This window comes from Drosophila hydei, unplaced genomic scaffold (assembly GCF_003285905.1).
Source record: "Drosophila hydei strain 15085-1641.00,03,60 unplaced genomic scaffold, DhydRS2 tig00008119-arrow-pilon, whole genome shotgun sequence".
NCBI lineage: Eukaryota > Metazoa > Arthropoda > Insecta > Diptera > Drosophilidae > Drosophila > Drosophila hydei.
Window position 1 is genome coordinate 7,351,317 of NW_022045830.1, and position 27,399 is coordinate 7,378,715.

The 27,399-nt window shown below is 39.4% G+C and overlaps 4 protein-coding genes across 6 annotated transcripts in view; 3 read left to right on the forward strand and 1 right to left on the reverse strand.

Moving 5' to 3' along the window:
- The window catches only part of LOC111596925 (phosphoinositide 3-kinase adapter protein 1), a 40,166-nt gene extending 19,941 nt beyond the window's left edge, over positions 1-20,225 (reverse strand). The window contains exons 1-2 of one of the 2 annotated variants that reach the window (XM_023311386.2): positions 19,791-20,225; positions 12,114-12,313 (exon numbers count right to left, since the gene is read on the reverse strand). In XM_023311386.2, the coding sequence (XP_023167154.2) occupies positions 12,114-12,123 (10 nt within the window). In that variant the 5' untranslated portion in view covers positions 12,124-12,313; positions 19,791-20,225. Of the gene's footprint in view, positions 1-378; positions 456-12,113; positions 12,314-19,790 lie in introns of those variants that run through there. The other variant, XM_023311378.2, reaches the window with a different exon arrangement.
- LOC111596914 lies at positions 18,194-18,502 on the forward strand. Its single transcript, XM_023311367.2, has one exon. The coding sequence runs from the start codon at positions 18,194-18,196 to the stop codon at positions 18,500-18,502; it is 309 nt and encodes a 102-aa protein (XP_023167135.2).
- A 693-nt stretch (positions 20,226-20,918) lies between the features above and the next one.
- LOC111597075 (zinc finger protein 521) lies at positions 20,919-26,209 on the forward strand. Of its 2 annotated transcripts, none has more exons than XM_023311609.2 (6): positions 20,919-21,137; positions 21,863-22,241; positions 22,300-23,071; positions 23,131-23,540; positions 23,600-24,314; positions 24,386-26,209. In XM_023311609.2, the coding sequence occupies exons 2-6, from the start codon at positions 21,889-21,891 to the stop codon at positions 26,000-26,002; spliced, it is 3,867 nt and encodes a 1,288-aa protein (XP_023167377.2). In that variant the 5' UTR covers positions 20,919-21,137; positions 21,863-21,888; the 3' UTR covers positions 26,003-26,209. The 2 variants fall into 2 exon arrangements, with proteins under 2 accessions (XP_023167377.2, XP_023167386.2); XM_023311618.2 differs by lacking the exon at positions 20,919-21,137 and adding an exon at positions 21,687-21,807.
- A 730-nt stretch (positions 26,210-26,939) lies between these two features.
- LOC111597213 (cystatin-like protein) lies at positions 26,940-27,333 on the forward strand. The gene is made up of 2 exons (XM_023311787.2): positions 26,940-27,073; positions 27,138-27,333. Exons 1-2 carry the CDS (start codon positions 26,940-26,942, stop codon positions 27,331-27,333), a joined length of 330 nt encoding a protein of 109 aa, XP_023167555.2.
- The last annotated feature ends 66 nt before the right edge of the window (positions 27,334-27,399 follow it).

The following is a 27,399-nucleotide window of genomic DNA, read 5'->3' on the forward strand; positions in this document are numbered from 1 at the left end:
ATATATTTCCATCAAATAATAATAGATTTTCTATTTTCTATTCTATTCTATTTCTATTCTATTCCTGTTCTATTATATTTCCTATCTATTTTATAGCTATATCCATCTATTTGTATATCTGTCGATCTATCTGTTTCTTTCTACCTATCTTCCATCAATATTTCAAAATATATATTCATCTAAAATAATAATCGTTCTATCTATTTTATACCTATATCTGTCTATCTATCTAATATTTATCCATGTATCAGCATTTACCATTATCGACACACGTGTATTTATCTATCATAGACTTATCTAGCAATATATCTATTCATTTATTATACTATCTTTTCAGCTATTATTCAACTACCTTCCATATTCAGCTCATATTTTTACCTGAGAAGAAGGCATTGGTATTATCCATGGTTAGAAACATCTTGAGATCGTATCAAGCTTGGGTCGCTTGCAGTTCGTTCGATAAGTTCAACAATCTGAGCACGATTATTTTGCTGTCTAATTCACAAATGCAATTTATGATGCATTTTAACGGTTTGTCAACGACGAGAGAGTTCGCTTGCAGCACTTTCACTGGCTGCGCATGCGCACGCGCCAAAAGATTTAAAGCGCGCACACACACAGACACACGCACACACACAAAGTGTTCGTTGCGGTGCCAAAAATGGCAAACGATAAATTATAAGATAATTAAAACAAAACCCTTTTGGTTTCACTATGTAAATTGTGCGCAATGTCAGTTTGATTGATTTAACTTCGAAAGCGCGCCAAACACATTCAAATTGTAACGGGCACAAAGTTGTTGTTGTTGCTGTTGCTGTTGTTGTTGCTTTGATTTACTCAACGCGCTGCGCGTGTGTCTGCATTGAATTCCCGAAACGGAATAAATTCTAAAACTTCAACGAGAACAAAACACTTGAGCCGTCTGCGTCAACGCCAACGCCAACGTCAGCGTCGACTTCAGCGTCGCCGTCAGCGTCGCTGCTGCAGCCGCTGCCATAGAGAATCCCTCGCTATGGTTATTTTGTGTATATATGTATATTTGCCTTGCGTTTCTTCTGGCTGTGCAGCATTGAAGCATTCACTCTCCCTCGCACGCACTATGCACACACACACATGCACACATGCATGCACACACGCATGCGGGATCAGTGCTTAAATATGGTTACCATATTGCACCCACACACAGCTCTGCCGCTGGCGCAGTCTCTGTTGCTGCCTCTGCTTGGCCACTCGAGTGCGTAAGGAAAAACTCAACATGAGACGAGCTCACTTTTCCAGCAACATTGTTGTTGTTGTTGCTGCTTTTGTTGTACCTGCGCATGTTTTTCTTTTGCGTGCGTTTTTCGCATGATCAAAATACTGTCGTCTCTTGTGCATGATTTCGACTCGCAGCTATCCCTGCTATAACATATTCCCTGTCCGCACGCTATTCTCATCCCATAAATGCAAGGAACGTTCTGTCTTGTGCCCGTCGCGCATATTTGATGAGTTCCGATAGGCAAGAGGTGAGCAACAGCCATAACGACAACATCAACTAATGCTACACACATACATAAGTAGCTCTTGGCAGTCGTGTCTTATCAGTGTCAAAGTTTAAATTTGTCTCTGCTTGCATAGGGTATGCGAGTTGGGTGTTATACCTGGTATTTGTCCTTAACACAAGGTAAATGTATGCAGATATATGTGTGTTGTCACTTTTTCCCAAGGGCAATGAGAATTTTGGGCATAAAAGTGAATGGAAATTTATTTTTAATATATTCAAAATTAGAATCTTGTCTAAAGTAAAATATAAAATATAAAATGTATTAAGATTTAAAAAAATTAAATAAAATATATGCTTAAAAGCATTTTAAGCTCAAGAACTTTCGAGAACATTTTTTATATTTAATATTTAAAGAGCTAGCTGAAATAACTATTTGGTAAAGTTTTCCTTATATATATTTCCATACAAAATATTTTAAGATAAATATAGAAAGACTATAATATATACTATATACTATATAATTTAATATATTTTATTGTCTTATAGAACTTAACTTTATTTAGTTCATGGAAACTTCTATGATCTATCATCTCTTCTCTTTCCCTTCCACAGTTATGCTCAGAATTTGGCATATTTGTTGGGCTATTAGCCAGACCCGCATGCCAAATGGTAATCAATAAAATCTTTTCGGCCAAAATAGACAGCCATAATATAAAAGTAATGCGAAAAGCGACGACAAAAGAGCCGAGGAACAAGTCGAGGGGGAAGTAGAATGAGAGCCGAACGATCATCAAAGGCCGACAGTGGAGGTATGCACATTAAAAATGTGTTAGACGGGCGGGCGCATTGAAAATGTCCAGGAGACAGAGCAGACAGGGAAGCATACTGCCACATAGGAGCGCGTAGAATAATTAAGGAAAGACACGACCGATAGTTGCGACTCCAGAGCGACTCCATGTGGCTGATGGCGGAATTTCTGAAGTGGACTGGGACTGGGCCAACGAATGTGGCAGATGCAACGCACATTGGGACCGATGGAAAACTCGTAAAAAGTCGCTCGGCAGCGTAGAAATTGCACATTTCGTAGTTCATAAAATGTGGACGCAGAGACCCGGACGAAGAGCGCGACGAGGCTTGAGTGCGCACTCAGTTCAAATTGTTGCATTGCCTCTCCAGGGGCAAATGTGTCGCTGTGTGTGTGTGTGTGTGTGTGTGTGTGTGTGTGTGTGTGTGTGCGTGCTGGCGTGGCAAACGTGTGCCTCCTGCTCGTATGGCTTGTGGATGCAAATGATCTTGAAATGTGCATCGAGTACTTGCACTTATACAATTGCATTTGCCTGCACATAAATGTCAAGTTGTTGTCTTCGCCTGCTCGCACTTTGACTCTGGTTCGGTTCGGTTCGGTTCGATTGCTATGTGGGCCCCGTTTCTAGTCGTAAATCTGTAGACGCTCAACGGCTACCTAAACTGGAGCAGCGCGAGCAACCCTTCCGCATGGGCACCACCACCTCCATCTGCTCCTTGGGGCAACATTTGGAAGCACTCGCTGATTGTTCTATGGCGTTGACAGGTTAATCACTTTCCTTAGTGTCTCTCGTTCTCTGTTGTTACAGTTCTCTTGGGTCAGTTTTGGTTTGATCTTATAAAGTGATTCACCTTTGTTTTATGACAGCAACAAAAGTGGAAAGTCTTGAGGGGCAGTGAGTGTAAGATATAATAATCTTACAGGAAAATAAACTTTGATTTTAATTATGAATCAAAGCTGGTTAAAGGTAGTTCAAATATGAGACGTTTAGCCAAACACGAAATTACTATTTGACAGCGATTTGTTGACAGATGTATTCACAACTTCTCTATGCTTAGAATCTGTTTAGGATTATGTTTCTATATACCTAAGATATTGCTTAGGCAAAGCAAGTTTTTTTTAATAATTTCTCTATGAGAAAAAGTATTGATTTTAATGTGGAATATAAAAGAATAAAGCTCAAATGAGATTTGAAGTTCAAATCTAATATAATTAATATAAATATATCTATTTATATGATTTCTGACTAGAATTAAAAAAAATACATTCACAAACATTGTGAGATCTCAAAATTTGACTATTTGGTATATTATTTTATGTAAATTATATATGTAAATAAATTTCGTATTTTGTTGATTGAATACTTTGAGGTCAAAGCGAAAGTTATTATATAAGTAAGCTATAATAGATCTGCTTTCTCAGCGCTTAGATAACATTGAGAGACTACATTTTCTGTTTCCAGTTCTTAGTGAAGTCAAAAATATATATTTTAATGATTTCATAAATTTTTTTTTTTAAATTTGCATAATTTGCAACAATCTAAATTAAATTCCAACAATGTGCAGGCTCTCAAGGCTCCTCAAATAGATTGAAAGATATAGAGATTGATATACTTTTTTGACTCTAAAACATCTGCCATTCGACCCAATTTGATACATTTTCGCCTTAGACACATTTGAAACGAGTCTTCCTTAGTGGGTCACTTAGACAACTCACATATGTAGAACTACATATATACATATATACATATATATATATATATATATATATATATAATTATGGGATTTCTGAGTAAATATTAAACTACTTGGAACAAGCTATTATGCACTAATGATCGACTTATATGGCTGGCGCAGTGCGTAAACAGAGAACATATAATTCCATATAAAGAAAGAGGAGGAAAACAACTGTCTAGCTGCATGCAAAAAGGAGAATTTCTAATGCTTATTATTGTAGCTGCAGTTGTGGCCGGGCGGGCTATCGACTAGTGTTTCCTCAGGAACTGGCCACTCAGACAGCGAGTGGGGGAGGCGAGCGGGTCGATATGAGCAATTACACGCAATAAATTATTTATTATTCTTTTTGAATTATTTCTCTCGTAGGCGCAGGTTTGCCCAGGTTCAACAACAACAAAGCGTTCTCATATTTACACAGCTAATTTTTAATTCGAATTCCGCGTAGTTGGCCAGCTGGGTGTACACTGTACAGTATGCCCTCCCCAACACATACACACACACATACACCGATGCAGGCCCCTTTTATTTGTATTGTGAATCATTTTATGCGCATTACGAGTTTTCCTTCACGTTCAATTGAAAATTTTTGTTTATTATTTTCGACTTTTTATGATTTAACCCCAAAGGCAAAAGGAAAAACCTAAACCAACCGAACGCGACCCGGAAGTTTGGCGACGTTCACAATGTGTCAATCGGGGGGGAGCTGCACTATGATTATTATTTTATTTTATTTTGAATTTCCCTAAACAAAAGTTATAGAAAATTGAAGCTGATGCCTGGCTGTTGCTGTGCCAGTTGCTGTTCACTGGAAATGGAAATGGAAATGGAAATGGAATATGGAAAAGGCATTTGCATGCACTTTTATGACGGCGAAGGGACGCACAATTGTTTGGTATTTTTCTGGTATTAATTTTGAGTTATTTTTACGGAGCTCATAAAACGGACCGAACGTAAGTCGAATGCTTTAAAAATCATTAAAATGTGCATTCGAAAGTGTTATTTTAGTTGGCCATAGGAAAACAGAGAAAGCCATTAAAATTCATCTCGAGTTCCGCCCACGCGGCAAACAACTTCAGAGCAACAGCAGCCAAGCGGATGCTGCCAACAACAATCGCTATAAAAACAACAACGTCAAGAGCTAACGGCAAACAGCTCAAATATTTCGGGTCTAACGCGGCGCTACGGAAGTGGAATGCCCACAGAAATCGGGCTAAGCCCAAAATTGAAACACTTCAAGGATCACTGGCAATGAAAACAAGTTGCCAAATGCCAGGCGGCAAGCCGGCCAGGATGTGTCCAAGGATAAAACCAATAAAAAAACATAATAACTCGCAGCTCGCAGCACGTGTGAGCCATGCCAAGCAGCGCTCTAAAGGCCACTCGAGAAAACTCCACAGCGGAAATGCCCAAAAACACATAATCCTAAGCATCAGCCATGAGGAAATTGTAGTAAAACAAGAGAAATGCGTGTGAGCGAAAGGTAAGAGCCGACTCTCTCGCAACTAAAGTGTGAAAGTGATTTTACTACCTGATCTTGAGGCGTAGGCGTCTGCTTAGGTGTCATTGAGTGCCCTCAGAATAGAAATCAAATAAACACATTTATGATCATTGTTGTGGTTGACATGATGCCAATTCATGATGAGCGGGCTAAGCGCGACTAGCAGATGACATAAATAGCAAGGAAATGTTGAAACTAACATTAGAACTTCATCTTTGCTTGATATGCAAATGCTTCTATTTGGCATTTCGCTTAGAAGAACTTTTTATGAGCTTCATTCTGTGATGATTGATGAACTGACTGACTGAGTTACTGACAGCCATTCAGACTGAGTGATTGACTTAATACTTAGACTAACTGACAGCCAGAATGACTGATTGACAGATGATATAATAAATAAAAGACTCAGTGACTGAAGGACTAACTGATCAAAAAACTGATTGATTGATTGACAGACTAACATTCTGTCAGCCTAACAGATTGACTGACAGCCAGACTGCCTGACTGATTGTCCAACTTACTAGCTTTCTGATTGAAGGCGTGTTTGACTGACTAACTAGTCAACTGATTGACTGCCAGTCAGTCTGACTGATTGACTGACAGGCAGACTGACTGATTGACAGACTCACTGACAGATTGATTGAATGCATGACTGACTGATTGACTCACTGATGGATTGACAGTCAGACTGATTGATTGACTGAGTGACTGACTAACTAGCTAACTGATTGCCTGCGAGCTAGCCTGACTGATTGACTTACTCCTCAACAGCCCAACAGACTGACGGTCAGCCAGACTGACTTACCGCATGATTGTCTGATAGACTGACTGCCTGATTAACTGACTGAAGCCAGATATGCATAAGTATATTTACTGTATTGGTAAGAATCTTCTGCCCATTCCCAACATCTGCAGATCTTCGATTTTTAACACATTTCATTAAAGTGCAGGGCATAAATCTGGCCAATGCTTGAATCCATTGATGTGGTTCAATAGGTGTTTTGGAAATGCATAAAATACATTCATAAATACATTCCAATACGATGCAAACAGGACTCGAGCACTAGCCAAAGCCATTGGACGAGCAGCAGCAGCCGCCAGACATCTGCTCAACAGATTTCGTTCCTGGTCGCTCACTGCGCTCGCTGCATCTGGGGCCTCGGGCCACAAACAAATGTTAATTATTTTCTTAATGGAAATGCGCACATGACACGGAAAAAAAGAACCAAAAACAACAAAAAATAGACAACGGCAACGTTGTCTTCCGTGTAAACCTACCTACACGAAGAAGAAGAAGCTGAAGCAGAGGAGGAGAGAAAAAACGCTGCAAGCGAGAAGGTTGAAAGTCCCCGACACGGAGCAGGAGCCCCCAATTCCAATTCCAATTCCAATTCAGCGTCCCCTGTGAAGCGCGTGTCTTTAGTTTTTTTTGGGCATATTTCAGGGACTGGGGCAGACATTAATTTCTGCGCAGTTGCTTTCAATGTTTCCTTATGAATTTTCTAAACGTGAAATCTCCATCTGCAGCTGCCCCTCGGCCTGCGCTGTGGCCAACCACAGGTTGATGTTAAATGTCAATTGGCATACCCCAGAGGATCACTGGCGCATTAATTACAAGCACTCCCCAATCGCCAGCCAGCCCCACTGTTGTCTGTTGATGGCTCTAATGATGTTGTTGATCTTGTTACGCCGTGCACTTAGCGTCGCATTCTATTTTTTTCTCCATTTTTCCCAATTTTTTTCCATTTTCTACCTTCCAGCGAGATCACACTTCAAAATTTGATTTATTTAGCTTTGACTGCACTTGTAACATGAGCTCAGCCAGAGCAGGAGGCTGCGTATCATGCACACTTGCTGCGGCTATCATGGGATCTTATAGCTCAGCTGCGGCTGTCTAGGCGTAGACTAGCATATCTTTAAGATACGAACTTGAAGATACAAACTTAATAGATCTCAAGAGATTTCTCAGTCTACATTTCTTATACTATAAGTATATATATTAAAGTTCTTAACTATGATTCCTTGACTTTATCTTATATATTTTTAAAATGCGTATCTCAACTTATATTTCCCAGACTCTCTCCCTTCGTGAACTAAGCAGCTAGACACAATGCGAGGCATTTCCACTTGGCTGTCAAAATAAATATTTAGTAGACCTGCTGCCTGCTGGCTGCTGACTGCTGTCTGCTGTCTGTCGCAGGAGTCGTTGATCTGGGCGCTGCCCACGCAGCAGAGCAGAAGATGCGACACGCATCGTTTCGTTTTCCTATTTCAGTTTAGAAAACTTGATCAAGTTCGCAGTCAGCTAGCCAGGATCTGTCAGTTGCTACTGCTGCTCGCACAGCCACATTCCACGCCCACTCTAGCAAATGATTATGAGGTGTATAATTAAAATGTTGACGCGCTTGTCCCTGGCCGTGTAATTCAATTATGAAGAATCATTTGCAGCACATGATGAGGCGAGTCTCTAATGTCTGAGTATATTTTTAGAAGTTGTGTCTGGGCAGGGGATTTGCCGTGATTTATGCCAGGTCGTATATTATTTCGACTAAGTGCCAGGCCAGAGTAATTGCCAATTTTTCGGAGAAGAGCAGAAATTGAGACATCAGGCGCAACAAATAATTGCATTTAACGACCTCTAAGTTGTGCACACTCACACAATTGATGCACTCAAAGAGCTCCTTTCACATACCCCTCTCGACAATTAAGTATACGACATGGAAATTGACGTCGAGACAACGAAATGCTCGTCGTGACGTCATCGTTGGCAATGAGACAGATGAGTTTTCGTATCCAATTGGGGCCACGAGTCCAATTTTCTCTGATAGATTTCTTTATCGCTCGCCGACCGCTGCCAATTGTTGATTGTCTTGTTTGTAAGTCCCACACCCTCTCTATCCGTCTCTCTCTCATACTCTCTCTCTCTCTCTCATCCTCTCTCGCCAAGTGCGTGCAACAATTAATTTGCGCAAATATTTACAAAACATTGAATTAATATTTTACGTGTGCAATGGGCAAATTACGCAGAACGCAGCAGCGATCGTTGAATCACTCGACTCATTTGTATATATCCATATATCCATTTATCCATAATCTGCGATTCTCAAAATTAATGGTGGGAGAAATTTTTACGTTTGTGCATGGATTTTTAATTACTTACGTCACTGATTGTTTATAAATTATTTATTAAATGAGCAGCCTTTTCGGAAATTTATCAATTTATAAAAATAGTCATTTAAACGATATATACAACATACCGTGCTATATGTAAAGCTCACCTAAACTAAATATGTCTATAAATATATTTATCTAGTATACTTTATCTTTGATAAGCACTGCAAATATTGTTTATAAGCCAGATTCTAATTTTATTCAGTTAAGCAAGCATTTCACATCCTTCAGTTCAGGTTTTCATTTTCATTTGCATTTACAATTTCGTATACTTTTAAATATTTATAACAAAAGTTTCCACTGAATTAAGCTTGCTTCTGAAATTACTTTTCAATTCCATTTCTAATTCATTATTTAAATATGTCTAGATTTAACGCTTGTCTTTTGGCTAGGTTGTTCTTCTAGCAGTTAAATTTTGATAACTTTGCTATAGACTAAAAACTAATTGGAAAATTCGAAACGAGTTGACTAGCAACCAGCCTAATATCTTGGCTACATGTTTGTTTTTATTTATAGTCATAGAACTTAGAGCCTTAGGATATTTTAACGATTAACTTTTGGCTTTTGCCAAAAAAGTTAAGCCCTAATTTTTTTCATTGGAAAAATATTCATGAATTTCTTTTATTTTTTCTGTTAATGTTTTTAATATATAATATTATAATATATATAATAATATAATAATATATAATATAATACTATTAACATAACCCAAGCCAAGTCTTAGCATTTCAGAACGGCAACTAAGGCTAAATCGCAAACTTCACAATTTTGTTTGATAGAAAAAATTTATTTTAATACAAATAAATTCAAAACTAATTTTACAGTCAAAACTAATTCAATCGCCGTTAGTTAATTAACATCTAATAATATGTAAATTCAAGGAAACGTTTAATATATCAGCGCGGCGATGTGAATGACACAAGAAGTCACAATTGTGAATGCTAATGCTAAATATATATATGTGTATAAAAATGCTGGACCATCGCTCCGAAACGCAATGAGTGCAATTAAAAAGCGCGAATGAATGAAATTCAATGCGGATTTAATGAATGATTTTATATAGCATCAACGACAATAATAACAAACTATTTATAGAAATAATACAAGAGAGTGTGAGAGAGCAGGAGAGAGCGAGAGGGAACAACGGAATGGACGAGGGTTGGTCGAGCGAGGCTTCATGTAGCCTGTGTGTGTGAGTCTCGCTGTGCGCGTGTGTGTGCGCATATGTAACTGTATCTCTGTAGCTGTAGCTATGTCTGTGGCCTGTAGCTCTAGCTATTGCTATATCTGTGTGTGTGTGTGTGCGTGTCTGGCTGACTGCGTGCGACGCGCGAGTTTTGTGTTTTAATTGCGCCATTTCCCATATCAGCGCTGTGATTATTTATTTTAGTCAACATATAAATAAAAGAAAACTGTGGCAACTGCTGCGGCAGTGGCTGCTGTTCTTGCTGGACATGGAAGCTGAGCCTAGGTAGTAGGGCGGAGGAACGAGGGGCCATGCCGCACAGTTCAGGCCATGCGATAACAATCGCTTGTACATGCCACAGTCTAATTAGATGCTTGCTCGACATTTGATTTGTTATTTATTATTATTATTGTTATTATTATTAGTATTGCTTATTACAGCATTGTTGATCGCGGTGCCAGTTGTTCACAAATTGATGAATGACCTCGCCGCGGCGTCTGTTCAGTGAGTCAGTGCCAGTTGATCGCGAGTTGTCTGCAACAGCGTCTGGGCGCTGCATATCTATTGGATAAGTGCCACAGCGCCCAGATACTTAAAGATCGAGCAGTTTTATTCGTTATTTTCCCAGGCGAGAGCCAAAACAACTGGCGTCTCCGTTCAGTTGAGCTGGGAAGATGCCGCACTTTGCAGTTTTTTCCCTTTTTTTTAGGTGTCATTTGGCGTCTCCACTCCAGGGCGTGCCTAGTACACAATCTGGGCATGTTTAAACTACGCCCATTGTTTGTTTGTTTCTGTTTCTGTTTCTGCTTTTGCTTTTGCTTTTGTTTTGTTTGTAGCTAGCTTCAATTCGATCAAAATTTCAGTGGGCTGCAACGCAACGTTTGCTCGGACTAATCGTTGGCGCGGCTCCTACTTCGTTTAAGGGTGGGGGTGGCTCTTCTATGTGTCCAAGATAAATGCGTTGGCGTTCTGGGAAATTGCTAATGTACATGTTGCCGTTGTCGTGCACTCTAACAGTAGTTTTGTCCCTGGGTTAAACACTCATTAGCAGCAATGTGAAATGTGAAAAGGCCTCGACGCGATCTGGTGTCAAATTCAAGTCGAGGCGTGAACCGAGTTGTCATGTTTATGCCATGCACTGGACACGCATTACTGAAGCACCAGATAAGCCATGCCGGGGAATGCGCTCTGCGCCCTCGACTACATATTTACAGCTATGCTTTAAGTGCACCATATTACAGGTGTTCCTGGCTTTTACTGTACGAGCTTACATATTTTTCCTTTGATTTCAGGTGAATAAAAATCGAGTATCTTAGACTTTGAAGTGTCTGAATGCTACTAATCTATCTCATCGACTGTTGATCGAGAAACTTCTTGCTCAATTTGTAGCTAACATATGTTGATTAACATTAAGACCTTAACATATGTTGCGACTAAAGATTTATAGCAAAGTTGTTAACTCTTGAAAAAGACTTAGAAATCTATAACGAAAGCTATACAATTATTCATTAATGTCTTAATATTGATTTTATTTTAAATAAATACTTTTATATATATTATTTAATATATTTATTATTTTAAATAAATAATTTTATAAACTCTGCAGAATTCTGAACCTGAACTACTGCCCTATGAAGGCAACATTACTTAATATTTAAGCCATCGAATCTAGAAATGTTTTTGTGTATATATACATATGTATTTAATGCCAAAATTATAAAAGAAAACTTTAAAATTGTGGATATATATATACTCATGAATACCTAGGCAACACCTGTGTTCCATCTGTGTTTCTATGACATTGAAAACTTTACCAGACCAGTCAAAAGAGCGATCACAAGATTGAAGCTTCGGCTTAATTTATCCTCAAGTAGCATTAGCTTTTTACTATCCCTCCTATATAGTTACACCAATCTGAATATTCTTATTAATTTTTGTATTAAGCTACAGAAGCTGCATTTATAGAGTATATGTATATATTCCATGAGGATAAATATCTCTTCGAGCAACAAAAGTCCTGTTTCAGTATTGTTAAGATCCTGTGATCTATAGAGTTATATAACATAGTAATCTTACATATATTTCTCAACTATCAAATGTGAGTCGAATATAGAAATCTATATTAATTATCAATTATGATCAGTTTTTATAGTTTTGTTTTATAGCAAATGTTTTTTTTTATTGCTAATATTTTATGGTTACAGGGTATTAAAAATTGATTGTTCGCCACTTACCCAATGACATTTTGATAATTGAACAGAAAGTCTTGGTTTGTTTAGTTTGGTGCTGCCGCTGCTGCTGCTGCTGTTGCTGCTGTCTCCATTTGGGGTAGCGCAGTTCAATTTCAGGGGCTTTGCACTTGTTCTAGCCCGTTAAGGTGCTTCCGGCGGATATGGCCAGTCAAAGTTTTTGGACACACGTTTGAAAAAAAGACCTGCGAAACATAGAAAATAGAAATAAGCATAGCAATTATTAAAAATGTTAATTAATTATGCGCATGGTAAACCAACTACAACACCAACAACAACAATTACAACAAATATAGAGGAAGAGAAAAATTAAAACTAAAGTATAAAGCAGGCACCTGCCTAACGTACCGTTAGCTGCATATTAAATAGAAAAACTTCATCAACGGAAGCAGAAGCAGAAGCAGAAAAAAGTTTTCCCAACAATTTTCAGTTGGCCAAGACGGATATTGTGGCCGGAAATGTGGAAATAAAAGAGTTGAACTGTCCCAAAAAATATATTTTTGTTTTTATAACTCGCATGCACATGTGGCATTGAGTCGATACTTAGATACTTAGACGTATGCAAACGCATCCATATAGCATCAACTCGCTTGCTGCACGTTGCCTGCCTCGCAGAGCAGTTCCAGTTGCAAGCGCTGACCACAAACCGCAATTAGCACTGAACATAAGTAAGTACAAAGTCGTAAAAAATATAATTTTTATATATTTTTTTTTTATAGTGGGGCTTCAGTTTGTCCATAGCTCTGTCAGTGGCCAGTTTTGGCGCCTGGCCGTTGCTCAGAAATGCTTCGCATATTTTTCTTTTATTGGCATATTTCGTTGATTTCTTTAATAAGTCAATTAATATGCGCGCCGCACTCGGATGCCTATATGGCGGCACAGAGTCGATCGATTTTGCAATCGATTGGCATCCATATATCAACACCTATCAATTTTCTGGAGATCGCCTCAACATCAACGCGCTCTCTCTCTCTATATTTATCTCGGAATTTGTGTCGAAACCTTGATGAAATTGGTTTCGTTTTAAAAGTTTTGGTTTGCGGCGAATTCATGAACTCAAATCAACATTGATTGATTTATTAGCATATCATAAAAGGCAGTTTTTTATTTATTTCCCATGGAAACTTCACCTGAACAAGAAAGAATTCCGCTAAGTGTATTTATGCTCAATTGTTTACAGAATTGTAACCCAATTTTTTGAAAAGAGAAGAAAAACTGTTTATAGTATTACAAAAGAAAAGTTTTCTTTCTTTGTTTCAATTTCAATGTTAATGTAAACATAATCTAAATTTAGAGAGAGGGAGTGAGGGAGGGAGGGTGAGAGAGAGGGGTGCATCTAAGGATTGGTTAATTTGAATGTATTTGGAAAACGTTTTGTGATAAGCAATAAAAATGATTATTAACTTAATAACTCATTAAAGGCGCTCATAAAAAATAAGCACTTAAATGTTTTGAGCCTCTCCATCTCTCATACTCTCCATCTCTTTCTCCCTCGCTCAGTCTCCTTGGAAAAAGCAATTAAGTCGAGCGATTTAGCGAGACGGCCGTTCGTTTAAGACGATTATTTCATTTAAGCTGTTGACATTCATTTGCATATCAATATGCCGCAGTGAAGGCATTTGCAAGTATATCAGAATATATATTTGCTTGGTCTTATAGTAAGTGTATTTGTTCACTCATGTTGCAAATAGTCTTATGAAAATATATTTAAAGTGTGTAATGTAATCAAATATGTAACATATTTCCTAAACTTGTACAGAAGACTTTGAAAGCTCCTTAAGTCTATGTAATCACGCAAATAAGAAACTTCAGCATGCTAGAACTTGCAAAGCATATTAAAGCTTTACGAATTTAAGCATCTTAAACACTTTCATTAGCATACCTGTAGGTGAGGACTATTTAGACAGATTGATTGACTAAAGTAAAAGAGTTTTTAGGAAAACTATGCGATTTTTCATATTACATGTGTGGGTTATTAAAGCTTGTTAAAAACTTTAACGTCTTTAAGCCTTACATAATTTTTATTAGTCAACAGCTTGATTTTTATATAAGATTAGAATATAAATTAAAACTTTATATAATAATATTAGCCATAAGAATTTTCATACTAGAACTGAAGTTTGAAAGTTGTAGAGAATCCAGCAAGTAAATAAAATCTTGTATGCTCTTTAACGCTTATTTGGAATAAAAGCTCAATGCATAAGCATCATCGATCTAAGAGAGCAGCACTGTGATCTTTTGAGTAAACTCCTCCAATGTCTTAAATATAAATCAGTGTCAATGGCCTTTTCTTCACTTCTTGAATTTGGTACGGATATATTTATGTCGTGCACTTTTTGTGACTTATTTGCATATTTTTGTTTCTATATATATATATGTATATTTCGCTCAGTGTATGTGTGTTTTTCGGTTTGATTGCTACGATTTTCATTACGTTTTACCGGAAATTCCAATTTAGGTAAATGCGCCGTTGACTGCAACAACAGCAGCCGGCACGAACCGGGATTAATATATATACATATATACACAAACGCGTATATTCCCCTGGCGACAGCGACAAGATCAAGTGGAGCATGCATGCCCTGCACACAATTGACATATGCGGGGCTCGGGGCCCCAGAATCAAGCATAATGGAGGCCTGTCCAAAAAAAAATTAAATAAAAAAATAAAATAAAAAACGAAATACGAAATTTTGCTTCAGAATTTGCGAGTTTTCGAGCTGAGCGTCTGATCGATGCGAATTCTTTTCAATATAGACAAGTCTGCAGCACCTGATTTTCTACATTTCCCATGCTCCTTCACGGTGTGAGAAGAGTATATTGGTTTTATGCTTTGTACGTCTTGCTATACGTTCCTCCGTGGCTATGTCGTTATGAACTGAGAGCATTTCATTGAAATTATAGTTTGATGGTTTGTATTTGGTATATATATAAAATGATATTCCAAATTTTATAGTATATATTCTCCTGTATCCAGTGTCCTGTCTATATAAATTCTTCTATATAAACATGGGTGTTCATAAAAATGGTAGTGCTGCATTGCTCAAAACATAAACTTTATAAACATCTAAATTAATGGCAATAAATGTTCAGAGCTTGGAAGAAATCGGAAATATCGATATATTATGATATATAGCCATTGTTGAACTGTGAACGAGTATGACGCAGTCGTTACAGCTCAATCTGAATTCTACTTATTGTTTTTTAAATACTATTTAGAGGCATGGGCCAGAGCAGGCTAATGCAGCAGAAAAAAACAAAACATATTTAGTTGCCAATAAATTGTATTTTGTTGTAAACAAATCGCCAGGAATTTGGAAAATTCGCATTAAAAGGAAATGTGTTCTATTAATAAGTAACGGAATAATATGCTTTAACTTATAGAGAAAGTAATTTAATTTTTAGTTGAAGAGAATTAAATAAAATAAAGCTATATAAAGAGCTTAAGCTATTCAATATTTGATAAGTAACGAAAAAATGGAAAACAAACATAAAATATATGTATATATATTCACACACACACAAACATATATATATATATATTTATATATGATATCAATTCGAGTGTGTGATCCAACGCGTTTACTGCTTCGAACGAAACATTTTCCATAATCGGCTATAAAGCACGTAAAAATCGAATTTATACTGCACTTACATGCGCCTAAAATGCATTCAAGAAAACTTTTACGATTTCAATGCAATTTACACGATCATTTGCCACGCACACGACAAAATGTTTTGCAATCGAGCGTTAATAAAATCAAATAAATCAATTGAAGCGTTTTTTGTTTTATTTTTTTTTATTTGTGTCAAACGGCCAATAAAGATATTATTGAAAAGCTGAAATCGCGCCACGTTCGCTGGCAATAAAACAATTTATAATAAAATCGCCGAATACGAAACCCCAAAGCGAAGAGGCAGCTAACACAAAAGCTTCGTATGTAAACAATTAAAATAATTTAGTCAAAATACAAATAGAGAGAAAGAGAGACCAAAGAGAGTGGCAGAAGAGAGCGATAAAGAGCGAGCGAGCGAGAGAGAGAGAGAGAGCGCGCGCACGCAGCTGTTCTTAATTTATTTATAAATAAAAAATAAATAAATTGTTTGTTAAAAGAATTCGTGTGAGCATGCGAATATTTGTCTAATTAGAGCAAGAGCCAAAAGAGAGAAACAGAGAGAGAGAGAAAGAGACAGAGAAAATGTAGCACAATAAGCAGCTGTTAAGCAGAGCCAGAGCACGCGAGAGCGAGAAAGACTATGAGACAGGACTGCGACGCTTCAGAACAGCTGCCAAGTAAATAACGCTCATACGCAATGTTGTACAATGTTTTTTTCTATTGTTTGTTGGTTTTCTTCGCCCACTCGCTAGAGCTTTCGTTGTTTTTCATTTCATTTAAATTGCAATTAATCATGCTTTGCGTGAGAAATTTTTCTCATCTGTCTGCCACATTCTGATGGATTTCGGTATGACATTCATTTAGCTTTTAGACCGACTTTTGCCCTGAGCCCAGTCGAAACTCTTTATTGCAGGGGTAGATTGTTTTCGTTATGCATAAATGTTACAAGCAATGACTTGACATTTGGCAAATATAAACTCAAGCAAAACAACTACTTTCATTTGTTTAATATGTCTATATCATTTCATTTTCTAAGCATAGCTCGAGCATTGTAGGAGTTAATTGCACTAAATTTGTTATGTGGCTTACCATTCAGCTGAGCTATATAAAAATGTTAGCGTTCTCAGATGCATTGGAAGTGTCTATTTAAAAATTTCCGCTTGCAGGGTATCTGCTCGTCGTTCACAGCTTTAGCTACCTTATTTTTCCCATACATTTCACAGTGAAATTCTGCTGCTGCTGCTGCTTAGTGTGACTGGCATTTGGTGTCAGTCTTATGACTTTCACATGTTTTTCCCGCTTATCGCAATCTCTGAGTGACCGAATTCTACGTTTGTGTGCCAAAAATGAATAAAACAGAAACCGAAACAGCAACAGAAATGTTTTATGTGGGTGCCATCAGACGGTAGCTCACAGCCACGCACGTTTTTCTCCTCTTCTTCTGCTTTGCTTTTGACGTTGCGCCCACCGATCTTTGCATGCGCATACATAAATACATAAATAATTGTTGACAAGCGCATAAAAACATCAATGAGATCGTCAACTTGTTGAATTTTGTAGGTCTTCCAACAACAACAGCAACTGCAACAACAACTGCAACAGCAACAACTGTTGTCTATGCAAATGGCCAACAATTAAAATTTAGTCCAATTGTTGTCAGTGCCACAATTTTTATGTCAACATCTCATCAGCTCGCAACTTGTTGGCTCTAAGTCTATAAGAACAACAGAAATATCTAGATATTTTTATGTATTATGATGTACAACTAAAGAAGCCCTTTTAACCATTTATTTATTCAATATTTTCTGCTCTATTCCTTAGAAATTTCTATACAAATATAAATCCAGCGCTAAGTCTATAGGAAAAAAACTAAGTTTCATCAGTTTATTCATGTTTATCTATAAACATGTTCTACTCTATACCATAGTTCTTTGAAATGTTATACATCTTGCTAAGCACTCTTTAAAAATCCCATAAAAATTCAAAAAAAAAATTTTGTACACTTCTATAAAATCGTTTTCTATTTCTTTATAAGACTCAGAGATTCCCATTCTATTTTATTCTTCTTGAATTAAAACTTTCATAAAGCTTCTAAATTTCTTTAGCTATATTTTGTGTGTCCTTAAAATTACACTCAAATTTAATATAAGAGTTCACATTTCAAAACATTTTCTAGAATTTAAAATAAAACCATATTTTGCACAGCAATCTCAACTAAATGGCTCTATCTTTTTGTAAACTTCTTTGCATAATTCCAAATTTGTTTCAGTGTATCACACATACCACGTGTTGCCTTCTATTAGTTTATCAAGCAGCTGTGTAAATTTTATGGGCTCTATCAATACGCAAAATAAAAATCTGTTTCTTTGTTACTTTATCTATTTGATTTGGTTAAAATCTGCAAATATATGGCTATCTAATGTTAGTCGTCTATTGTGAGCCATCGAAATGAGTTGTGCCAAAATTTTGTTTCTATTGGCGGGCATTATCTATTGTGTGCCCTCCTTTGTGGCAGCTGTTACTTGCGATGTGGCACCATTGGATCCCAATTGTATTAATTGTTCGCTAAATCCCACAAATGTTGAATGCATTGCAACAACAACGGCAGCAACAATACCTACAACAGCTGCACCTGTGGCAACGGCAGCACCAACAAAGAAATCGAGACGCCATAGAATTAGGTCATACCTGTCCAACTTTTTTCAAAGAATTCAGAAAAGACTTCAACAATTCAAACGTAAATTAAATCCCTTGTAAATGTCGTATTTCGAATAAAAATAAAAATTAAAACATATATAAGGTCTATAATCATAAGCGTAACGCCTTTCTATGCGATTTTCAAGTATCCTTTAATGAGAATGACTAATAGAGTGTACGATGACAAACCAAAAAAAAAAGCTATCAAGCACTTCAATAATGTTTTAGATGCAACCTTCTTTATAGGAGGAACATTGGAAAGAAGTTACTCTGAAGATTTTCAACTTATTTAAATATCCAGTAATAATGTCCTATCTTTGTCGTTACCTTAATGTGAATTGATATAATTCGCTAGGATAGATATTTTTCTGAATCTGAGAATATTTTATGATCAGTTCTGCTGATATGTCATAAAAATATACTGCAGCTCTATAAATAGACAATGGTTTGGATCGTTCCAATGGAATTCCAATGCCGATGGCTGACTCTTACCTGGCCAAGAAGCGTGTGCCGCGATCGTTAGCTGTAGAATGTGTTGGGCATGCGCAAATTCCTATCGATATCAAAAATACCAGCAGCCAAAATAAAAATTCATGCAAGAAAATACAAAACAAACAAAATGACAGACAACAACAACAAAAACGAGCACATTGAACAACAATAACAACATTGTTCCAATGCATGCACGTGTGTGTGAGCGAGAGGGAGGGAGAGAGATTGTTATTATGTATGCGTGCGTGGAATATTAATTAAAATTTGCGCTTAGTTTGATTTCTTCCCTGCGGGCACACACACTCATACACACACACGCACATAACAAGTGTTTCGCGTTGTAAAAACAAGCAAGCGTAGCCCCAAAACAAAACAGAATCCAATAAAAACAGCGAAAACGATAATATTCAAATTTGAATTAAACGCATTCCAGAGAAGGGCAACTGCGATTCCAGTGGAACGAGTAGGCATGCAAAGCGCGTATCCGAAAGCGAGATCAACAGCGAGAGATTAAAAGAAGCGAAACAGGGAGGAGGATAGCAAATGTGCGCAAATGTGTGTGTGTGTGCGCGCATTACATAAATGGCTGCCTGCAAATGTGTGCATACATACATACATACATATTTATATAAATGCATAAACACACACACACACACATCTGTGACAGAGCAGTCGGCGCCCTCTTTGCAGTTAACACACGCATCTTGAATATTTCGCCTTGATGTTGATCGACAGTTTGACATTTTATGTCGTCGCCGCCTGTCAAAGGATGGCGGTTACTTTTTTTGTTTTGTTTTGTTGTTGTTATCGATTCGCTTGCGTTTTTGTTTATATCGAGGCTTAACGTTTTACTTACTAGACAAATATACATAACAACAACAGCAACAGGTTGGCTAACACTAGATGGCGCTGCAGCGTTCTTAGTATACGTTATTTGTGTGTGTATGCAAGCAACACGTAACGGTAACACAAATGACGTATAAATCAAAATGGAATCACGAACGCGCTTTTACTCGACAATTTCGAAATATTCAGAACGCGCACGTTACTTGCGGGTCGCCGCCAAACGGTTCCACGGCAAAACGAAAATTAAATAGTCGCTTGGCTGTCGCTGCCCCAGAGCCCCACAACACAGCACAACAAAACGCACACAGAGCAATAAAAATAAAAGCAGAGCAAACGTAAAGGCAAAGGCAGAGGCAAAGCCAAAACAAAATAAAAAGTTTGGCGCGCTTTGGGCGACGCGCGTCGCTCATCATTTGCATTGCTCTTTGTATGAAAGAGCAAAGCTCGAGGCAAAAGAGAAATCTAAAAGTTAACTGCAAGATGTGTGTATGTGCATGTGTATGCGTGTATGCCTATGTACCTTGATCGTGGGTACTTGGTCTATGTACGTGCAAATTTTGAAAAGATTTATGAATAATCAAAATTACTTAGAAATTTAAAAAAAATACATTTGTTTTGTACAGTATATACTTCTGCATAAATAATAAATATTGTTAATGAAATTTTTTATTTATATTATTCGTTTAGTAGCATGTTACTCATTGACATGACTAATATTTTTGCTTAACTTACAAAAATGTAAGGAAATAATATTATCTTGATTTAAATATTTACAGAACGTAACGGTCAACTTTCAAGCACTTACAAGCGTTACATCTAACAGCACTGTAAATATCTACATAGGAACGTTGCCAACACTGACAATGTACGCTTATTGTGAAAGCAAACTGCATTTAATACTGAATAAAATACTGCCCCTGTGATTTAATAAAAACACAGGCGCAGAAAAAGCTTAAGGCAATTTAAATAAATATTTGCTTCAGATACAAAGGTTATTATATTTAGCTTCCAGACAACATGTTAGCAGATGTAAGTTTTACAAGAAAAACAAATCTATAATTTTAAAAAAATTGCTAACGGCTTATTCCAGGAAAAGCTGGTTGCTCTTATTAACAGTTGATGTTACGCTAATTCCATTGTGTGAGTGGGTATGCTAACAGTGTTCACACGTATGCGCACACACGCCTAAAGGCGCAGCAACAGCTGTGAGTCGAGGAGGAAAAAAAACTATGTATGTGATTTTGCTGCGGAATTCTTTCAGTTCGTGCGTATTTTGAGTTTGGACAACAATTTGCTGCATTTAAAAACCGACGGTGTAATATTAAAGAATGACATCTGTGTGAAGTTAAAATACAAGGTAAATGCAAGTAGTTGTGGCTATTGTTTCGACAGTCTTTCGTTGAAAATCAAATGAAATAATTTAAATGAGAAATTCTGGGCGTGATGTAACCGCGTGAGTGTGAGTGCCACGACTGCGCCACCTATTGTCTTATCGAGTCAGACATGCATATGTGTATATAGATGTTATGCTTTTATGTGCTTAATGGAGCTCGGGTTGCCGGTGCGGTTTGTTTATTATTGTTTTTGCACTTGAGGTTATGTGCAACAGTCTGGAATATAAATAAAACACAGACTTATAATTGGAAGAAAAATCTTATGAGACGACGATTTGGCCATTAAACAACATTAAATCGAAAACGATGCGGCTGACATGTGCATGTGAGCGAGACAGCTAGTGTGTTTTAGCTGGAAGCGGCGCCGGGTTGCCATCAAAAATAAGAGTGCAATAAAAAGATAAAATTTTATTAAATACCGACGCATAGTGAATGAAATAAACACATTTATGTGTGCTGCAGTTAGTTAACATTCCAGTTTTCAGAGCCATATGACATATAAGATGTTTTGAATGACAAATGCTAAATTTGTTTGGATAGCAAACTATCTGGCAACGCCATTGTGCTCTCTTACTCTCCCATGGTCTTTTTCCAAGAGCACATGTGCTCCAGAGCCAATTGTTGCTCTAGCTTGTAAATTATTTTATGTTTGTCCGAGAAGTTTGCAATAACAACATTTCGCTTGCAGAGCAAAAATAACGGGGCAGTTAAGTTATGAACAATCAGGATTATGGCGGCATCCAATGGATACAGCAGCACGCATCCGCGGTTGACTCCGAAACCGACCTGGAAAACGGCGCTGCAGACAGCGAGGTAACGTCCGCCTATTTGGTCAATGGCAATGCCACCGACGAAGATCTCGACCATATGGCGGCCGAAAATCTCATATTCATGGCACGTGATGGTCAGCTAAGCGAGATCATTGCTGCTAATGAAGGTGGCGGAGGTACCGTTTTAATTACGGACAGCGGTACTGTTGCCTATGCCGAGGCGTTTGACGAGGATGCGCAGGTGGTCACTGAGGAGATCATCACAGATGACTGGGTGCAGCATCAGGGCGCCGAGCGGTAAGTAGTTGATTATTTCAACCAAAAGCGAGGTCTGTATAAATGCTTTAATTTTCAGCGTGGAAATCGCTGCAGAGCAAATTGCGGGCAATAACAGTTCGCAGGAGCTGCTAGACATGGAACAGGACGAGTATACGGCATTGCGGCCCTATCCCTGTGACTTCTGTAGCCGGCGTTTTCGCAAAAAGGCCAGCCTTAACAATCACATGCTGGCGCATCAGAACGATCGTCCGCATTTGTGTAAATTGTGTGGTGCTCGATTCTCGCGGCGCGCTGAGCTCATCAGTCACTTCAAGGCGCATGCCGAGGCTCAGGTGGCGGCTGATGCGGCCGCAGCAATCAAGTTTGAGCCGCAGCAGCAGCAGCGCCAAATGGACGACCATTTCTACGAACAGGAATGGCCCTTGTATCAGGAACAGGAAGAGGATCAAGTGCAGCAACAGCTGCAGCAAATGGAGGAAGAGCAGCAGGAGCAAGAGCAGCTGGTGATGCCGCAGGCTAGCTATGCAGCGATCAGCGAGGTGCCCGCACCAACAGCCACACGCGGTCGCATTAGCCGTCTCAAGCCCAAAGAGGAAAGCACTCCGTACATTGTAATTGCCGAGAAGCAGACAACGGATGATTTGCAGCAGTACATGGAGTGCGAGGAGCTGCCGCCAACGCTGACAAGCAGCACGTCAATTGATGCATCGCATGCAGCAGTTAGCGTTCCCGTTGCTGATGCGCCACAGGCTCAGCGCTTTCCGGTGATAGACGATAGCAAACCCTTTGTATGCCAGCAATGTGGTTTGGCATTTGCTCGTGAAAAGGCCCTGGTCTCACATATTAAGGTGACTTTATTTATAAATCCTTCCAATTTACTTCTATATTACACCTGGTTCCATTTTAGAATCATCGCGTTGACTCTCCATTCGAATGCAATCAGTGTCAAGATATGTTCTGGGACAATTACAGCCTGCAGGAACATCAGAAGACACATCAGTTCGAGGAGAGCAATTCGGAGTATGATCCGGCTTCGGCTGGCGAGGATAGCGCCAGTGAATCGGAATCAGAGCAACTATATGGTGACTTCTACTGTAGCGAGTGCGGCATTTCATTTCACAGGCAGGACCTGCTGCGTCGCCATGCCAAGCAACAGCACAAGCAGCAGTCCGCGGATGTCGAGGGCGTCACTGGCGACGCTGATGCCGAGAATGCCAAAGATGCGCAGCATTGTTGTCATACATGCGGCAAATCGTTTCCCAGCGCTTTGGAACTACTCGCCCATGCCGAGGTGCATGCACGTTTCCCGCCTTTCAAGTGAGTGGAGCACTACAATAAGATCTTCTATAATATGTACTTATGGAATACGTTTTCAGATGCGTTTTGTGTGGTGTTAGCTTCTATGAGGAGCAGGCTATTAAGCGGCATTTACACACGCGCCATCCGCAGGAGCTGAAGCCCAACTCATGCGTGTTGTGTGGCAAGGAGTGTCGAGATCGCAAAGCCCTGATCAAGCATGCCTGGGATCATTCGCGTGAGAAATGCCACTCGTGTTCGAAGTGCGGCAAGAACTTTCACAACAAAGCACGACTGAAGCGCCACATGGCTTCGCATCGCGACAAGTCGGTGGTGTGTGAGGTGTGCCACGAAGAGTTTCCCGATGGACGAACGCTATCCAATCATCGACATTCGCACAGCACCACTTCGCCAGGCAAACTATTTCCCTGCAATGAATGCGGCAAGACCTTTGGTTCGCGTAGTTCCCAGCAGATACATGTGCGTATCCATACGGGGGAGCGACCATATGGTTGTCGCTATTGTTGGAAGGCTTTCGCGGATGGTGGAACGCTGCGCAAGCATGAACGCATTCATACAGGCGAGAAGCCCTATGCCTGTTCCGTATGTCCGCGTGCCTTCAATCAGCGAGTTGTGCTGCGTGAGCATATACGCTCGCATCATTCGGGCCTGGATGCCGTGCGTGGCACCTACCACTGCACCGTCTGCTCGGCCGACTTGTCCTCATCCAATGAGCTTATACAGCATCTCATCCAGCACAGCGATACAAACACCGCCAAGCAGCGACAGCCAATTGTGAGTAGCGGTTGCAGTCATTCGCTATAGAATAGATATAGTTAATAAACCTAATCTTGTATTTTTTTTAGACTGGTCCACGGAAGTATAAGCGACGTAGGAAACTGCAGCCCCATGAGATTGCCCACATGCGGGCGGAGCATAAGGATGGTGAGGATTATGCCAGCGATATGGAATTCTGTGACTTGGATGTTGAGAATGTCGATGATCTTCTGGAAGGGGCGGACACATTGCCAACCAAAAAGGAGAAACGTAAGCGCTCAGCAGCTAATCAATCTAAAGCCGTGGCAAATGGAGCTACGAATAGCAACGCATCCGCTTCGGTTAAATCTGCCAATAGCAGCTGGGATGAAAAGTTCCTGCAGACAAACAGCAATGGCAATGCTGCCAACGTTGATGAGACCTACAAGAGCATCTTCCAAATTGATTCGCTCGTGGTGGTAAATGACACCACATTGCCGGCCGTTAGCTCATCCAGCAATACGCAAGGTGCTTCCAAATCGAGACGTGGTGCGGGCAAACAGCCCGAAAATAGTGATAAATCAGGAAGTGGTGACACAGCAGCAACGGCTGCAGCTGGCGTGGAGTCAGGTAAGTCCAACGTCGCTAGCAGTCGCAGCAGCAACCGAAAGAAGTCCACTAAAGCGACCAAGAGCGCAGCCACAGTCTCAGCAGTAGCAGCATCAGCCACTACGAGCAGCTCGCGTCCACGCATGATACACACGGAGAAGTCGCGCTTGCCCCCGGAGAATGCATCGAAGAAGACGCGCGGCCGCAGCTACATTACGCGCACGAGCACCAATGAGAGCAGCAGCCAGCTGACCAGTCAGCTGGTCAAGTCGTGCGGCGTGTCAAGTTCGCGAATTGTCGATGACTACGAGATTATATCACCTGCCACACATCCGCCCAATCAGATCAGTTCCAGTCCGCTGCATATCAAGCAGGAGCAGGAGCAGCAGCAACAGCGCACCCAGTTCATGTACGATGACACCCATCTGATGATCCATACGGCAATGTTGCGGGAGAAGACCTACGACAAGTTCAATCCCAGCATTGTCAATGATCTCGAGGAGATACTGCGTAGTCCCCTCAAACATGATCGCAATACGCGGCTGCGTTTCACCAGCGAATCGTCGACGACGCCACAGTTCCTGCCGGAGGAAGAGCAAAATCTCATTAAAATTGAGCCCACATCGCCGGATCTGCGTGATATGGTGGAGAGCCAACAGCGTGTTAGTGCCGCAACTGGACAAACGGCCACGCCCACATCATCATCCTCATCGTCGGCGGCGCGTACATCGCGCCATCTGCGAGAGCTCACTGCCATTGGCTCGGGCAGACGAGCGGCGTCCAAGCGAAGCGGTGGCAAATCCTCAGCTGCCGCCGGCTCCAACGCCACGAAACCCAGCTGCAACACATCATCCACAGAAGCCGTCAGCAAGTCATATCTTAGCTATGGTGTCGACTCTTACAATGTGAGCGTCGCAGCGAGTGCCAACTCCTCGGATGTCAGTTCCGGTTTCTTTTCCATCTCCGAGGTGGTGTCCGCTGCACATGCAGCCGATGCAGCCAAGGCAGCAGCAGCCAGTAAAACGGTGCGTCGGACCCGTTGCTTCGAGTGCGAGATGTGCTCGTCCATATTTTCCGATCGGGCTCAGCTGCTGGAGCACATGCATATACACATCTAAGCAAGAAACTGAAAACACAAACTAAAGGAGAGGGATTTGTTATTGGAACTGTTTTGCTAACGAAACAACTATACTAAAACATAAAGAAAATGGATATATTAATTAAGTTCTGATTAAGATTCTCGCAGGGTGGGGCCGGGGGGTAAAAGTATTTTTTGAAATATTTACCAAGAATTTCAATTAGAAATTGAAAAATGTGTTATGCGGGAAGAGTATAAAATATAACAAATACATCTATACATAATAAATATATATATATATATATATATATATATATATATATATATATATATATATATATATATATATATATATATATATATATATATTTAATATATAATAATATATATATATATATATATATAAAATCTGTACTATAACAGCAACGAATGATCGTTAATTATTGCGTTATTTAAATTGAATAGAGAGCGAGCTTAGCTATAAGGCTTTTTAAATTTGTACCTCACACTTGTTTTGAAGAATTGGTATGCTGAAGTAAATAAATCCATAATGGTTTTTCATTTAATTGCAATTTCATTTAATTTGCCCAATTTTCAGTTAATAATCACTTTCTTTAGATAACAACTATCGATATCGATTGCTCTTGGAAATTTCCATTAATTTCCCTGTTTCCAGAGCTTGTTTACGATATCATCGCTTGAGTGAGTCACTTTGAATGGAAACGAAATTAGCAAGAGAGAAAGAGAGCGAACCAAAGTGTGTACGTTGTTTGCTTTGTTTACTCTCTCATTGTCCAATGCCCCCCCTGAACTGTGACAGCTGTTCGATTTACCGCTCAGTCATCGACAAGTTGCCAAACAAAGCGACATCAAATAAGGTAGATTCTTGACATTTTCCCACTATTTAACTCTGATTCAAGAATTTCACAAAGTAATTGTATTACATTCATAGCCGCGGCCTTATCAGCAACTACTCAATGACTGAAGAAACCGAACGTTCATACGGCGGGATATCGAAAGAGCTGCAGGGTGATGATTTACGTTATGCCCTCGATATATTAAACGCATCGCTGGCCAAAGTGTCGGGAATGAGCGATAAGCCCAGCTTCCAGTGAGTAACAGTTTCGCTCTAGTAAATTTTTAATTTGTTTCAACTAGAGTATTCGTCCTTCCAGAGTGGTTAAAGTGAAGTCCGTGACGTCACAAGTGGTCGCTGGCATGATCTACCGCTACAAGGTTCAACTCACCCAGGACGATGCCATCAAAGAGAGCTACGTGAAGATCTGGTCACGGCCCTGGCTGCCAGAGAACGGCACCAATATGGAAATCAAACAAGAAGGCGATGACAACGTGTTCGAAATCACTTTTTGAACCAACTCGAATCTGCGTGTTAAATAGAATAGAAAAAAATAAATAGAATAGAGAGCGAGCTTAACT